The sequence below is a fragment of the Leptonychotes weddellii genome, chromosome 9, assembly GCF_054177405.1.
Source record: "Leptonychotes weddellii isolate Sample4059 chromosome 9, ASM5417740v2, whole genome shotgun sequence".
In the NCBI taxonomy this organism is placed as follows: Eukaryota; Metazoa; Chordata; class Mammalia; order Carnivora; family Phocidae; genus Leptonychotes; species Leptonychotes weddellii.
In genome coordinates this window covers 87,860,327-87,875,703 of record NC_138377.1, presented here as the reverse complement: position 1 = coordinate 87,875,703, position 15,377 = coordinate 87,860,327, and the positions used below count along the sequence as shown (strand labels likewise).

Sequence of the window (15,377 nt, the reverse complement as noted above, 5' to 3'; positions counted from 1 at the left end):
TGATGAATTGACTAATGTATGATGTAACTGTGAAACACTGATGGCTCACCTAATATTAAATCTATTTTCTGTGATAGCCTTCCACTAAAGGCAGGTAGAATAAGAATGTTGAATATAGTATGCCTTGATTATAAAAACAACACAGTCACTTTTTTACATTTATAGAATGTTGAAATTTAGTAGCCTCTTAGTCCAAAATTTGAAGTTGTATACCAGTAACATACTTACCATTTAAAAAATGAGAGTTATGATTTAAAAATTAGGATCATATCTATGTATATAGGAGATATGCTAGTGATTTTCTTTAATCACTTTACTGTTTATTCTAGCCCAAGTCAAGGTCCCTGTTGTACCGCACAGTGCGCATTCAAATCAAAAACTGAGAAGTGTCGGGATGATTCAGACTGTGCAAAAGAAGGAATATGTAATGGCATCACAGCTCTCTGCCCAGCTTCTGATCCTAAACCAAACTTTACAGACTGTAATAGGCATACACAAGTGTGCATTAATGGGGTAAGCGTTTGATTTATAAGCTTTTTATAAAACCTGCTTTTTCAGAATAATTTTGTTACTTAAAGCTGCAGAGTTCCAGTAATTGATCCTGGTCCCTGTTTCAATAATATCCCTATCTGTTTCCCCATAAAGCCATGAATGTATCATGTGGCGTAAGTGCCTGGTGGCATTTGATTAATTACTGACTTACCTTTCATCTGTCCACTGCATATGTTTGATAGTCTCTAGAGGAAAATAGTTGTATAGCTAGGCATATGACTTGGTACTGCTTTTGAGTTTTATAAATTAGTATTTTAACAGCCTACATAAAAGAACTCTTTTGGCCATTTTATCTGAATGTGAAGCCTTTAAAACTTTCTTGGCTAAATATTTACTTTACATGAGGAAAATATCATTTTTCTCTTCTTATAAAGGAGCCATAATAACCAATGTAAAACTGATGCTCACCTAATCTCTTTCTCTGTTTTGGTTTTGTTTAGATTTTTTTAAGTTGGCATTTCTTTAAAAGATTTGCTACCTTATTTGTACTTAACTCTTTTTCAGGTGTGTTTATATGACCCATTTCTGATATTAATCTTTGTTTTTTCCACTTGTATTTCTACTTAATTATTTTAGCATCAGAGTGTGTATCTGTCTATTACTGTGAACAATAGGTTTGTATAGAGATTAAAAACTGGTCTTTTACTTTTCTTTCAGCAATGTGCAGGTTCTATCTGTGAGAAGTATGGCTTGGAGGAGTGTACCTGTGCCAGTTCAGATGGCAAAGATGATAAGGAATTATGCCACGTCTGCTGTATGAAGAAGAGTAAGGCTTTTAAAACCCAAGAATATAAAATCTCTTTTAAAACCTAATTTTTCTGGGGCACCTGGATGGCTCAGTCGTTAAGCGTCTGCCTTCGGCTCAGGTCCTGATCCCAGGGTCCTGGGATTGAGCCCCACATCGGGCTCCCTGCTTGGCGGGAAGCCTGCTTCTCCCTCTCCCACTCCCCCTGCTTGTGTTCCCTCTCTCACTTGTCTCTCTCTGTCAAATAAATAAATAAAATCTTAAAAAAAAAAAAAAAAACCTCCTAAATTTTTTTAAAGTTTATTTATTATCATCATTATTATTATTTTTAGTACCTCTGTACCCAGCGTGGGGCTTGAACTCACAACCCTGAGATCAAGAGTTGTGTGCTCCTCTGACTGAGCCAACCAGGCGCCCCTAAATATATATTTTTTTAAGTAGACTCTACCCCAACGTGGGGCTTGAACTCACGACCCCAAGATTAAGAGTCACATGCTGTATCAACTGAGCCAGCCAGGCGCCCATTTTTCTCCTAAGTTTTAAGCATTAAACTTTGTTATCCAGTTTGGACAGATAATTTCCACCAATACTGATCCTCTGGAAAATTTTAAATGTAGCATAGCGTTATGTTTCTAGTATTATGATCCGTACAGTGTTTTAAAAATGATAAGCTAGACAAAAACCTGCCAACTTTATGGCAATAATTAATATAAACACTGTTAGCCATTGTAGGTACTAAGTCAAGAGTTGGTGGCTGTTTGTTTATATTGTATGTTTAAGGCGAATTACTAATGGTGTTATCCAGCCTAAACTAATGCAAGTCTATATAACATGTCATGGTAATGATTTTAGGCAGTTTTTTCCTTTCCTCCCTCTCTCCCCAGCTAGCCTGGTAGGAAATCTGATCTTCAACTTATATTTGGCACTTCTTTTCCAGTGGATCCATCAACTTGTGCCAGTACAGGGTCTTCGCGGTGGAGCATGCACTTCGTTGGTCGAACCATCACCTTGCAACCTGGATCCCCTTGCAATGATTTTAGAGGCTACTGTGATGTTTTCATGCGGTGCAGATTAGTAGATGCTGATGGTCCTCTAGCTAGGCTTAAAAAAGCAATTTTTAGTCCAGAACTCTATGAAAACATTGCTGAATGGATTGTGGTAAGTATAGTTTTTATTTATAAAGAAAACTTAACATGGTTTTTTTGTAATTTTACCTGGCCATCGATCACCAATGTTATGAGAAAATCACTTCTTTCCTATTTATGCTGGAATTAACTTTATCAGAAGAATGATTTTTAAAGTTCAGTTATCCCTGTGTATTATTTTCTTTTGAGTAAGTGGTCAGAATCTCCACATGTATATTGTTCATAGATTAGTTGGTAGATGATGAGAGTCCTTCTGTTTTACTCTGCTCCCTGGTTCTTCTCCTGAATGGGTTACTTCCTCCTTTGGCCCATATTATTAGGGCATTTTCCTCAAGTTGTTTTGGAAAGCCTTGCTTGCTTTTTATATTTCTCCCTTGTCTCAATATGACAGATAGCCAGCTGCAGCTTCTATTTTGCTGAACAGGAGACATGAAAGAGAAATTGGTGATTTTCTGAAGGTTTTTTTTGTTGTTTCAATATAATTTCTTGGTCTTTATCTTGTCAGTGATCAAAAATGTTGAACAGTTAAGATCCGATACAGAGCCTTTTGCAGATTTGTTAATGATTATGGATGTTCATCCAGCATAAATCCACTGAACTATATTATTTTTAAGCCCACATTTCTCTAAGCTGTACAGATATTGAATTACCTGAAATTTCCTTAAAAGATTGCTGAGAATGACTATCTGAAGTCTCTTAAATATTCATGTTTCTAAGTGATTACATTAAAATATCAGGAAATTTGCAAGTGATATATTTGAGCATGTGCTATATCTGAATTGAATGAGTTTGCTTTGGAAATTGACTTAGAACTCAGCTCCTCCTCCCTTCCCGCATTCCCAAATTGTTTCTTACATTTTCTTGTGTGTGTTCAGGACTGAGGATGCCTTAAAGGCACAAGAAAAGTCGTCTGTGGCTTGTCATCCTTTTTGGTACTCTTGTAGTAACATTTGCAATAAAAACTTTGGAATTACCTCCAGTACTAAAATAGTGTTTATTGGGGCGCCTGGGTGGCTCAGTCAGTTGAGCCCCTGACTCTTGATTTCGACTCAGGTCATGATCTCAGGGAGGTGAGATTGAGCTCCAGGTGGGCTCTGCACTCATCAGGAATCTGCTTCTCTCCTTCTGCCTCTGTCCCCCGACTTCACGCATGCATGCATTTGTGTGTGTGTACGTGCACATACATGCACATACTCTCTCAAATAAATAAATAAATCTTTTTTAAAATGGTGTTTATTATACATAGGAAGAATAATATTTTGCATGTTAGAGTATATGATTTTAAATTACATAATGATTATGAGGTAGAAGGATCACTGAACCTGGATTTAGGAGGCCTAGGATTTATTTGTTTGGAGAATACTTTCTTTTTTTTTTTTTTTTTAAATTAAGCTCTTTGTCCAACATGGGGCTTGACTTCACGACCCTGAATCAAGAGTTGCATGCTCTACCTACTGAACCAGCCGGGTGCCCCTAAGAGACCTAGGTTTTAAACCAAAAGATGGGTCAATTGACTTAACTTAGGTCTCCTTAAAACATGATATGTTACTCATTTTCACACTCCTGTGCTTGGTGCATAATAGGTGTTAAAAAAAAATATCCGTTAAGCTAAAGGTGCCTTTGGCACTGTGGCAAAATGGAAAGAGTGCAGGCTTGGGAATTATGCAAGGATTCATATCATCCTCTGACATTTGTCAGTTCTGTGACTTCAAGGAGCTTGCCTTGGCCCTTTACTTCCCTCTTTTCAATTCAGATCCAGCTCTTTTTTTTTTTTTTTTCTCCTTCTCCCTGATTATCTCTAATAAGAGTAAGTTGAGATCTGGTATACTTATCCACTATAGAGGACAATGTATTTAAAAAAGTAATCTGATAATGGAGATCTCAGAGTTATGTTCTACTGGGTATATGTTGTGCCAGATATTTTAGGTTTTCTAGGTAGTGAATCATATCTAAAAATAATATTTTTTTTACTTTTCTCCATTATCTCTAATTTTGATTCCTTTTATTTAGCATATCAAAAGCTCATTCATTCCTATTTTTAAAATATTTAATGGAAATGATTTTTTTAAAGTATTACTTTTTTCCCAGGGTTTTTTTTTTCTTTTTAAGTAGGCTCCATGCCCAGCATGGAGCCCAGCACAGGGCTTAAACTCAAGACCTGAGTGAGATCAAGACTTGAGCTGACAGGATCAAGAGTCAGATGCTTAACTGACTGAACCACCCAGATGTCCCTAAAAGTATTTTTAAAACATTTTTTCATACTTAGATTTGAAGATTTAGTGAAATGCTTCTTACAATGAATTAACAATATGAAGTCTTTTCTTGTGTTCTGAAACTGATTAATCAGGCACTTTTAGGTTTATACAAGTTTGCCTTAAGTGAGTGTAGAATGCTTTCATTTTATATCACTGTTGACACTCACATGCCACTGTTTCAGATAGCATGGCCCATAATGCTTGGAGAGTACTACTAGGCTGTTGCTGCATTTGTGGGCATTCCCAGGCAAACAGATAACAAAGATCCAGTTTCTTAGAAGCTGTTTGTCTCACTTGTGTTCTGTGTAGAGTTCACTTGCATAGCAGAGTTTATTTTGTTACATGAATACTTCATACTTTAGTTTTCCATCATGTCGGGAAAGGGTCCTTCTAGTTAATAAGCTGGGTTATTAGGATGCTGTGGTGTAAGATGCTGTGAAGAGGAGGAGGGTTAGTTTCACTGACTTTCCTTTCCAGTGGGGCCAGTGGCTTTTTTCTCCTTTCTGTAGCATACCCTGGCACCTTTTCTCCTCAGATTGCATAGAGTAAGAAGAACCTGAACAGTTTAATACTTTTCAGGGCATGAGGTATTGACTGCTGCTGATATCATGGAAATGATGTGAGAGAACTTTTACTTTTTTTTCCTGGGAAAAGTTGTTTTTGATAGTATTTTTTAAAAAATATGTTTGCTATATTTGCTGAGTGCTTACAATGTTTCTGGCAAGGAGATAATGATAAACATCCTTTGGATTTATCAAGGAGTCATCTAGTCCTTAAAAAGTTTGAGAGCGATTACCAAGAAATCTTTTGAGACTCTGCATCCTTATCTCCTTTTTTTTAAAAAACGTTGTTGAGGACATTGGTAATTCTTTTTTACTTTTTTCCGTAGTTATTGATGTGTTCACATTTTCTACCTCCTTTGTATTAGATTTGACATTGTAGAAAACTATCTTTGATTTTTTTTTTCAAATTTATCATTGTATTTCCCCATCTTTTTAAGATTTACTTATGTATTTGAAAAAGAGACACAAAGCATGAGTGGGGGGAGGGGCAGAGGGAGAGAGAGAATCTCAAGCAGATTCCACACCTAGTGCTGAGCCCGATGGGGGGTGGGGTGGGGGGTGCTCTATCTCAACCCTGAGATCATGACCTGAGCTGAAATCAAGAGCTGGACACTTAACCGACTGAGGCACCCAGGCGCCCCTCTCCCATCTTTTTAAAAATAATTTCCTGTTATTTTGTGACTTTTTAATTTGTTTAGATTTATCAGGAGTTTTTCTTTTTTATTATTATTTTGATAAGAATCAATTGTATTTCTCATTTTTAAATTAATTTCTCCTCTCATATTTTGTTGTAACTTTATGAACCTAAGTATTATTATTAATGTTATTCTTTATGAAAGATTGAAGCCAGTGTTTTCTGAGTACTTCATAGAACACTAGATCCATGGATTAGGTGGTCAAATGCATCTGGAAAACATTGCATAGTATAGTCCCCTCTTAGATACTTATGAGAATATTGTGGGATATATGCAGTAAAAAATGCTTAAATTTCATTTTCCAAACTTACCTGACCCCAGAAACCTCTATTCATGTAAGGCTTATTAAACCCTAAATATCCTTAGAAGTCACTTGGGGGAATATTGGTTAAGATAAGTAATTCTTTTTTTTTTTTAATATCAGTAATTCTTATTCCTGGTTATTCATTAATTAGGGCTTAGACTAATTAATTCAGAATCTCATGGGATGGCACTTATGTATCTGGGTCTTTTAAAAGCTCCTCAGCTATTTCTGGTGGGGAGCCAGGACTGAGAACCAACCATTCATCTAGACCCAGGGATCGGCAAAATGGCTTATGATCCAAATCTAGCCCACTGCCTGTTTTTGTATGGCTCACAAGCTAAGAATGGTTTCACATTTTGAAGTAGTTGAAAAAAAATCAAAAGATATTACTGAAATAATATTCCTTTGAAAATCATATGAAATTGAAATTTTAGTGTCCATAAATAGTGATTTATTGGAACATGGCCACACCCTCTATTTACATATTGTCTTTGGCTGCTTTTGTACTTTGAGTAGTTGTAGCAGAGACTGTATGGCCCCCAAATCTAAAATATTTATCTAGCCTTTTAGAGGAAATGTTTGCCAACCCCTAATCTAGAGCACTGGATCTCAAAGTGGTGTCCCCTGACCAGCAGCATCAACATCATCTGGGAACTTGATAGAAATGCAAATTGTCGGGCCTCACCCTGGAGCCACTGAGTCAGTAGGTGATAGTGCATGCTGAAGTTTGGGAGCCATTTTTTTAGTCTCTGCAGTGTAATGACTCCTTTTTAAAAAGGCTTATGACAGAGATTTTCTACTCTGTCATCCTCACATGTTAAAATGGAGGGTGGGTGTGGACCTGCATTGCCTAGTAGAATAGGCCGCATAGCTGTCACTTGTGAAATTTGAACAACAAAGATGCAGTATTGTCACAGGGCTTAGCATATGGTAAGGATTCAGTATATATTTGCTAGATGAATGAAGCAGACTTCTTAAATGTCATAATTTATATGGAATAGATAAAAATTGTGCATATTATCTTAACTTTGAAGCTGTAATATCTTCAGGTTTCTCTCGGGGGTATTTTATCCTGCTTGCCCAGGCTGCGCTTAAAGTAACTAAGAGATTAGTAGCCAGTTGCTTTCTGCTTGGCAGATTGGTGTGAGGGGTGGCACGTTGGGGGTGTTGCAGTATGAAAGAACATTTAGTCGAAGTCTAGACAACAGTGTATTCTGAAGGATAGAAGCGAAGCTTTCTGCCCCTGCAGGATGGCAAAACCAGTATCACCACAAGAAGCTGTGGGCCCAAAAAGGCTTTGTGAGCCACAGGACGTCTAGAGTGCATTTGCTGAGAGTGAGTTGTCAAACACTGAAACATTCATTGAAACGATTATATGGTTGAGTTTTTCTGGAGGTTTTTTTTAAGATTTTATTTATTTATTTTAGAGAGAGCGTGCACGTGCTCATGCTCGTGCTCACGCACAAGAGGGGAGAAGGGTAGAGGGAGAGAGGCAGAGAAGCAGACTCTGCACTGAGTGCAGGGCCTGCCACGGGGCTCCATCCCAGGACCCCGAGATCATGACCTGAGCTGAAATCAAGAGTCAGATGCTCAACCGACTGAGCCACGCAGGCGCCCCATGGAGATGTTTAAATACAGTAAAGACTGTCCTGTGTCTGGAGAGACTTGAATGTATGTTTTGCTCCTTCCCCCTCACAGTTTTCTTTTGGGTGATAGCTGTTTTATCATTTTATAATCCTGTAGGTCCATTTTGTTTATTTAGATTATTAAATAAAAAACTATTGTAATTAGTACATAATAAATTTGACTGGTAAATTTTGACCTTTTAATTTGTAATGTTTACTTTTTTTTTTTCTACTTTGTCTTCTTTTGGCCATGTAAATGACTGTGTTGAGTAACATCTGTCTGTTTGCTATGTAGAATTATTTTCTCAGACTTGATTTAGTGCTTGGTAACTGCAAAGCTGTGTTTTAACTTTGTGGTTATCTTCTCTTTGTCTCTTAAGTTTCACTTAACACCCTTGTATCTGTGAAAGGCAAGAGTTGGCGCATAATTTACACTCATTAAATGTTTGTTGAGTAAAATGATGGCTCTCCTTTCTTTCATATTCTAGCAGGTGGACAAATTGTGATCTTTTCTCCTATTTTTCATTTGCTAGCCTGCTTTGTATTCTTTCCTCTGATTTTATAGTATGTATAAAAGAGAAAAGAAGCAATTTCACATTTAACCAATTCTATGATAATTCTCTTTTAAAAGGAACATTAAAAAATACCCTCCACCAATGGTGGCCATATTTACTACACTCTCAAATACACCATTGTCGGGCGCCTGGGTGGCTCAGTTGGTTAAGCGACTGCCTTCGGCTCAGGTCATGATCCTGGAGTCCCGGGATCGAGTCCCGCATCGGGCTCCCTGCTCAGCGGGGGGTCTGCTCCTCCCTCTGACCCTCCCCCCTCTCAAGTGCTCTCTGTCTCATTCTCTCTGTCTCAAATAAATAAATAAAATCTTTAAAAAAAAAAAATACACCATTGTTTTGTTTAGTTTTTCTTGCTGTCTTCTCACCACTGTGATGTTTTGTTTCCCCACACACTAAACTCTGAAGAGCTGCTGTCATTGTCACTGAAACATCTCAAGCTGTGGGCTTTTGCGATACGTAGTTAGTTACCTGGAAAAATTTGGGGGAAGTCCAAGAACACTGCTAAAAGGAACTGGAAGTTCTTAAGGACCTGGGTGCCATATTTTAAAATGTTTATTGATCTCAACTGGACCCTCAACTTTTGACTTTTGTTTTCTACAGTTATAACCATTACTAAATCTAGGCTTTCTCTCTTATGTGCTTCTATTACTGTCATACTACTTGCATCTGTATTTAGGACTTTCTAGGTACTAAAAAACTAGTATCAGAGATATCAAAACCACCATTTTTTACATCCTCTTTCTGTTGTGAGAGCCTTTTCACACTATTTGTATGTGAGCAATCTAGAAATAACAAATGAGCTGTTTAGAAGTGTTTATGAAAGTCGATATTTGGAATAGTGACTCACCTGTAATAACTAGTCCAACATATACTTTTTTGTGAAACAGGTGCTGAGTTTGTAGGATATAAATTCAGGGAGCTTGTAGTCCAGTTTGGATTAGAGAAGACTAGTGCAGAGAAACTTGTTTTCATTTCTGCCTGGTGTTTTCATAGAAATTAGGGAAGACCTATTTAGGGAATACCTCTTTAAGGAGGTGATACCAAAACTAAATTCTTAAGGACTAGAAATAGAGCGTACAGATGGATGTTTTATGAATAGAGAGCATCTAAAAAGTCACATACGTATGAATCTTTTTAAATAAAAACTTTTGTTTTTACTTTTTTTCCTTTTGAAAATGTAATTATCCTTTCTTTTAATTGACAAAGTAATGCATTGAAAAATAAGCCACCTTTTCCCCTGAAGTCCAGTCTTCTCAAGATGATTTTTTTGGTATATTCTTCAGAAACTATCTATACCATTACAAGAATATATTTATTTCTTTATTTTTTAGAGAGAAAGAGAGCTGAGTGGGTGGGGAGGGGGAGAGAGAGAGAGAATCTTAAGCAGGCTGCACACCCAGCGCAGAGCTCAACATGGGGCTCGATCTCATGATCCTGAGATCATGACCTGAGCTGAAATCAAGAGTCAGATGCCCAACCGACTAGCGCCCATATATATACATATACGTATACATACATATATACATATATGTGCATATATATACGTATATCTGTATTTAAATCTATTTAAGCAGGAGGGCAGAGGGAGAGGGAAAGAGAATCCCAAGCAGACCCTGTGCTGAGTGCAGGTCCGACATGGGGCTCGATTTCATCCCTGAGACCAGGACCTGAGCTGAAACCAAGAGTCGGTTGCCCAACCAACTGTGCCACCAGGCACCCACCCCCCCACATATATATTTTTTTAAAGTGAAATCATATATGTGCTTTGCCATACTTTATTGTGCTCAAGTTTTATTTTTTTCCTCTCTCCTGCTTAATGGTTTTAGAGATCCTTGGTGGGAGAAGCTTTTAAAGAAGGGTTTTACATAGAGGGATGGCATAGTCAATTCCGTATTTTAGGTAGTTGTAACATTGATGACCGTGTGGAAGATGGTTTTGAGCAGGGAAGACTAGAAGGAAGGAAATGTGTTAGAGAATATAATGGACTTTAGGAATAGATGTGATGTAGCTAGCACATCAGCCTGACAGTAGGAAAACCATTGATTCTTTGTGCTTATGGATTGGATCACATTGGAGGTGCTCCTTCCTTCCCAGAGGGTATTTAGGAATGTACAGTACTTATCAAAGTAACTGAAGGGCTCTACCGGCATTTGACGGATGAGGGCCAGGGATGCTAAATTTCCTGTTTCCTGAGTGGTTTCGTACCACAGGGCCAGCATGTCTACACTGAGTAAGAGCACTCATCTGCATCCTCGTCACTGGTGTGCTTGTTTAAGATGCAGTTTCTTGGGCCCTCCACCAGAACAGCTGAATTGGAATTTGTAGGGTTTTGGCCTGAGAATCTGTGTTTTAATAAGCATATCAGAGAATTCTTAGATCTACTGATAGGAACCATCCCTTTACCATGTGAGTGCTGACTATTTGAGCTATTTTCCCAGTCATAGGACTCTACTTCTACAGCCAGTCATATATTCTCAGCTTCCCGCCAGATTCTCAGGCAGGTAGTTAGGATAGAGATTTAGAACTGAAGAGTTAGTGTTGGATGGTATCCATTTAGGTATAGGCTCCAAACTAATGTCCTGTATGTGGGTATAGAACAGGGGTTGAGAGACCACGGCCCATGGGTCAAATCCAGTCCGCTCCCGTTTTTGTAAATAACGGTTTTTTTGGGGGAAAAAAATATGGTCACACTCATTTGTTTGCCTGTTATCTATGGTGGGTTTTGTTCTAGAATGGCAGAAATGAGTAGCTTGACAGAGACAAGTCCAAAATATTTGTTGTTTGGCCCTTTATAGAAAAAGTTTCAGAACGTGGTTCTCAGTCTTGGCTGCATAATGGAATAACCTGGGCAGTTTTAATAAAATTACTGATGTCATAATCCCTCCGCCACCCCATTTGGGTCTGGGATTTGGTCTGGGTATCTTGAGTTTTAAAAGCTTTCTAGGTGATTCTAATGTGCAGCTACGGAGAACCACGGGTATAGAGCAGGAAGAACACTTGTAGGAGTACAAACTGGTGATTTTAGTTCTTTATGTATTTTACTAGGTCAGAGTGTCAAAAATGCAGACAGTGGCGGGAGAAGAAGGTCCTACTTCATTAAGTGCCATATTTAAAAGGCCTCTGGATGCTAGGAACAGGACAGAAGCTATGCATGTAGACTATGGAACGTTTATGTAACAAGGAAAGGAAATATCCTAAAGACTCCCAGGGAGAGCAATGCTCTGAAAATTATTTTCTGTAGAAAACAAAAGAAAATTTTAGAAGATTCTCTGGCAATCCTCAGTAGGATACAAGAAGTGGCCTCTGAAAAGTAGATTGTAAACTTGTGGTTTCCAAGCAAGATTCAGCTCTGTAAACAGGTCTTGTATGGTCTGTGCATTGTTTTTAGAAATTTTGAGTGAGGTGCCAGCATTTGAAAATAGATTTCACATAAAAATTGAGATTTGTTAGCTTTGGAAAAATCAAATCTTTCAGTAATAAGGCTGAATTGCATTATATCTTACCTTCTCCCTTCCTGAACAGTATACTCCTAAAGCCATTAGGTGAGGCCAAGTAAGGTAGGCCATCCATGCCAGGTGGGGGGAGCTTTTGTGGCACAGAGCAGGATGTTAGAGCCTGAGCAGAGTAGGGAGGGTATGGAATGGGGAAGAAGACGAATATGAGGTGTTGTTAAAGCCCAAGCAGGATGAGAAGGGCACCTTGTGGAGGGGCAACTGGCTTGGGATATCAGAGTACAAGTGTTGTGAGGAGGGTGTCTACATAGGAGAGGCAGTTCTAAAGCGAACCAGGGCTCCTTGGAGAAATGGCTGATTCCAGCACTGGGGCAGGGAAAGAACAAGATAAACCTAGAACTAATTGTGCCAGAAAGTAAAGTGTTCAAAGACTGGTAGGGACATGTTCAAAAGCCACCCTACGATAGTAACATTATAACCCATTGAATAAAATAGGAAACCATGAGGGATTAATAATGAATGAAATGAATAAATTGAAAGTTTGATGAAGAATGGGATATCTACATAGCTTCAAGTTATGTCCCTACAAAATACTCATTGACTACAAAAAAAGAAGAGTATCCTTATGGTGAAGTTTGGCATATAACACCTTAATCAAGTGATCAAGTTAACATCTATAACGAGATCAAAAACATGTGTCACCTGATAGGATGCAATGAGAACAATGCAGCATCACTTCTGTAGTCTTCTTATTCAAGATATATGACCAGAGTCTACTCATAGGGTCACATCCAAGAAACCCAAATTGAGACATTCCAATACTAAGTAACTGGCCTATAATCTCCCAAAGTGTCAAGGTTATATTTAAGCCAAGGAAAGACTGGAACTTTTCCAGATTGTAGGAGACTGAAGAAACACAGCAGCTAAATGCACCACATAATTCTGATTGGATGGTATTGGGACAAATGGCAAAACTTGATTAGGGTCTGAGGATTAAATGGTAGTAATTTATCAGTGCTCCTTTACTGATTTTGGTAACTGTGTTGTGGTTATCTAGAAAACCCCTTATGTTGTAGAAACTATATGCTAAAATGTTTAGGTATAACAGGGCATTGTGCTAGCACTTTACTCTCAGATAGTTCCAGATTTTAAAAAGTTCTTTGTACTAGCAGCTTTTCTATAAGTTTGAGATTCTTTTAAAATAAGTTTTAATAAAGTTTAAATAAAGTTTCGGGCGCCTGGGTGGCTCAGTCGGTTAAGCGACTGCCTTCGGCTCAGGTCATGATCCTGGAGTCCCGGGATCGAGTTCCGCATCGGGCTCCCTGCTCGGCAGTGAGTCTGCTTCTCCCTCTGACCCTCCTCCCTCTCATGCTCTCTGTCTCTCATTGTCTCTCTCGCAAATAAATAAAGTCTTAAAAAAAAAAAAATTAAAAAAAAAAAGTTTAAATTAAAGTTTAAAAAAATAAAACTTAAAAATATGTATATATATGAAAGGCTTTATGCACACATGAATAAAGTGGCTTGGGGTATTTTCCGCAACATGTATTTTTATTTTAGTTTTTATTACTTTAATTACAATGCCCTGCTGATAAAGAAAGCAGGATAGAAGTAGTAGGCTATTGTTACAAGACCCCTTATCATAAAAAATCTTAAATGGGAATTTCTTGGGCAATAATTAGCAGTAACTATATATATCTGTGTTAAGCCAATGTGAAGGTTATAAAATAACCTTTTAATAAAAGGTATAATAAACATTCAAAATAGTTTTGTATTTTGTATGATGTTTATTAGTACTTACTGTCTTAAAATTTAAATATTTTGAATCACAAAATAGAATTTAAGAACAGAAACCATAATTTTTCTATAAATAGGATTATGCCAGTAATTTTTGAAGTAGTTTTTGTTTGGCTTATTGATTTGTTTAATATGATTTAAGTTAGAAGTGAAATTTTTAGTTCCTTCTTAGACTGGGTAAACTTTGTAGAATATGTATATCCTTCCACTTTTCATATTAAAAAAGAATATGAATATGAATATATATGAATATAAATGAATATATAATAGATATGATATAAATATATAATATTTTATATATTATCATTTGTAATAATATATAAAACATAATAACTAAGATATATATCATATAAAAATAATTTCATAACAGTAGTCTGGGGCTTAAATTCCAAATGAAATAGAATAACAGGAAAAGGGAGGGGCTCAAAAAAGATAGAATTTCGATATTAACTTTGATTAGAAAAAATACATAGTTTGAGATTATTTTAAAAATTTATCTAGAAGTAGAATTTATTTAAAGATTTTATTTATTTATTTTGACAGAGAGAGAGTGTGCACAAGCAGGGGGAGCAGCAGAGGGAGTGGGAGAAGGAGACTCCCCACTGAGTAGGGAGCCTGATGTTGGGCTTGATCCCAGGACCCTGGGATCATGACCCAAGCTGAAGGCAGATGCTCAATCGATGAGCTACCCCAGGGCCCCTAGAAGTAAAATTTAAAGCAAGTAATATACCCTCTAAGTCACTAAAGAATGTAAAAGCAAATAGACATAGTTTATAAGAGTAATAGGAAAAAAAAAAGAGGGAAATATTCAAACCAGAAAGTACTTAATAACATTGGGAAACACAATATAAACTATATTCAGGATGGACCCTAGTTTTGCATGTGAGTTTATCTGTGTGTATGACCAACATAGCTGTTTCTAGAAAAGAGACTGAAAGGAAAGTAAGATTGAGTGGTTTCATTTAGGGTGTGAAATTATGGGTGATTTTTTTCCCCCTTTATGCTTCTCATATTTAAAGAAATTAATCTTATATTTGGTATCTGTACACTTCCCAAAGAACAAATGTTCTTCAAAAATGAAAATGTATATATTTTATGTAATACAAAATATTCTAAAATATTTTACAGTTCTTTCAGTAGAAAAATCTGTTTATTTCTAGGTTTATTGGTGGGCAGTATTGCTTATGGGAATTGCCCTGATCATGCTAATGGCTGGATTTATTAAGATATGCAGTGTTCATACTCCAAGTAGTAATCCAAAGCTGCCTCCTCCTAAACCTCTTCCAGGTAAGATAGTTTGAGCAAGGTATGTATTTTTATAACTCGGAACTGTTCAGCAGGTAGAATTGAATGTTAAGTCTTTAGTAACAAATTATATAGTACTTTCTCTCTGAGAATGAGATTAGTGGATGAATTATTTTGTTGATTTTTAAGTATTTTTTTTTATCAATCCAATCTAATGGCTGCCAATTTAATGCTAATCTGTCTTGAGTCACTAAAAATATTTAGACTTAGACAATTTTATTTTTGCTTGATACCTGTTTTCTTTTTTCTTATTTTTCATATTCTAAAATCTTCCCTTTTTTTGTTTTTATTATGTTAGGCTACTTCTAAATGATTGATTTTTCTATTCTAATAGCTACATTCTTTTGTTTCTAATGTTTGTGCTCTTGAA

General features: G+C 36.9%; 1 protein-coding gene and 1 long non-coding RNA gene across 5 annotated transcripts in view; one reads left to right on the top strand and one right to left on the bottom strand.

Annotated features, from left to right (window-relative positions):
* Nucleotides 1-15,377, bottom strand: part of LOC102749095 (uncharacterized) — a 476,674-nt gene that overhangs the window by 228,926 nt on the left and 232,371 nt on the right. The gene's annotated exons all lie outside the window — the stretch shown is intronic.
* ADAM10 (ADAM metallopeptidase domain 10) overlaps nt 1-15,377 on the top strand; it is a 136,343-nt gene that overhangs the window by 117,325 nt on the left and 3,641 nt on the right. For all 4 annotated transcript variants that reach the window (XM_031031060.2, XM_081831165.1, XM_081831166.1 and 1 more), the window contains 4 exons: nt 330-513; nt 1,210-1,318; nt 2,235-2,455; nt 14,863-14,989. In XM_031031060.2, the coding sequence (XP_030886920.1) occupies nt 330-513; nt 1,210-1,318; nt 2,235-2,455; nt 14,863-14,989 (641 nt within the window). The remainder of the gene's footprint in view (nt 1-329; nt 514-1,209; nt 1,319-2,234; nt 2,456-14,862; nt 14,990-15,377) is intronic.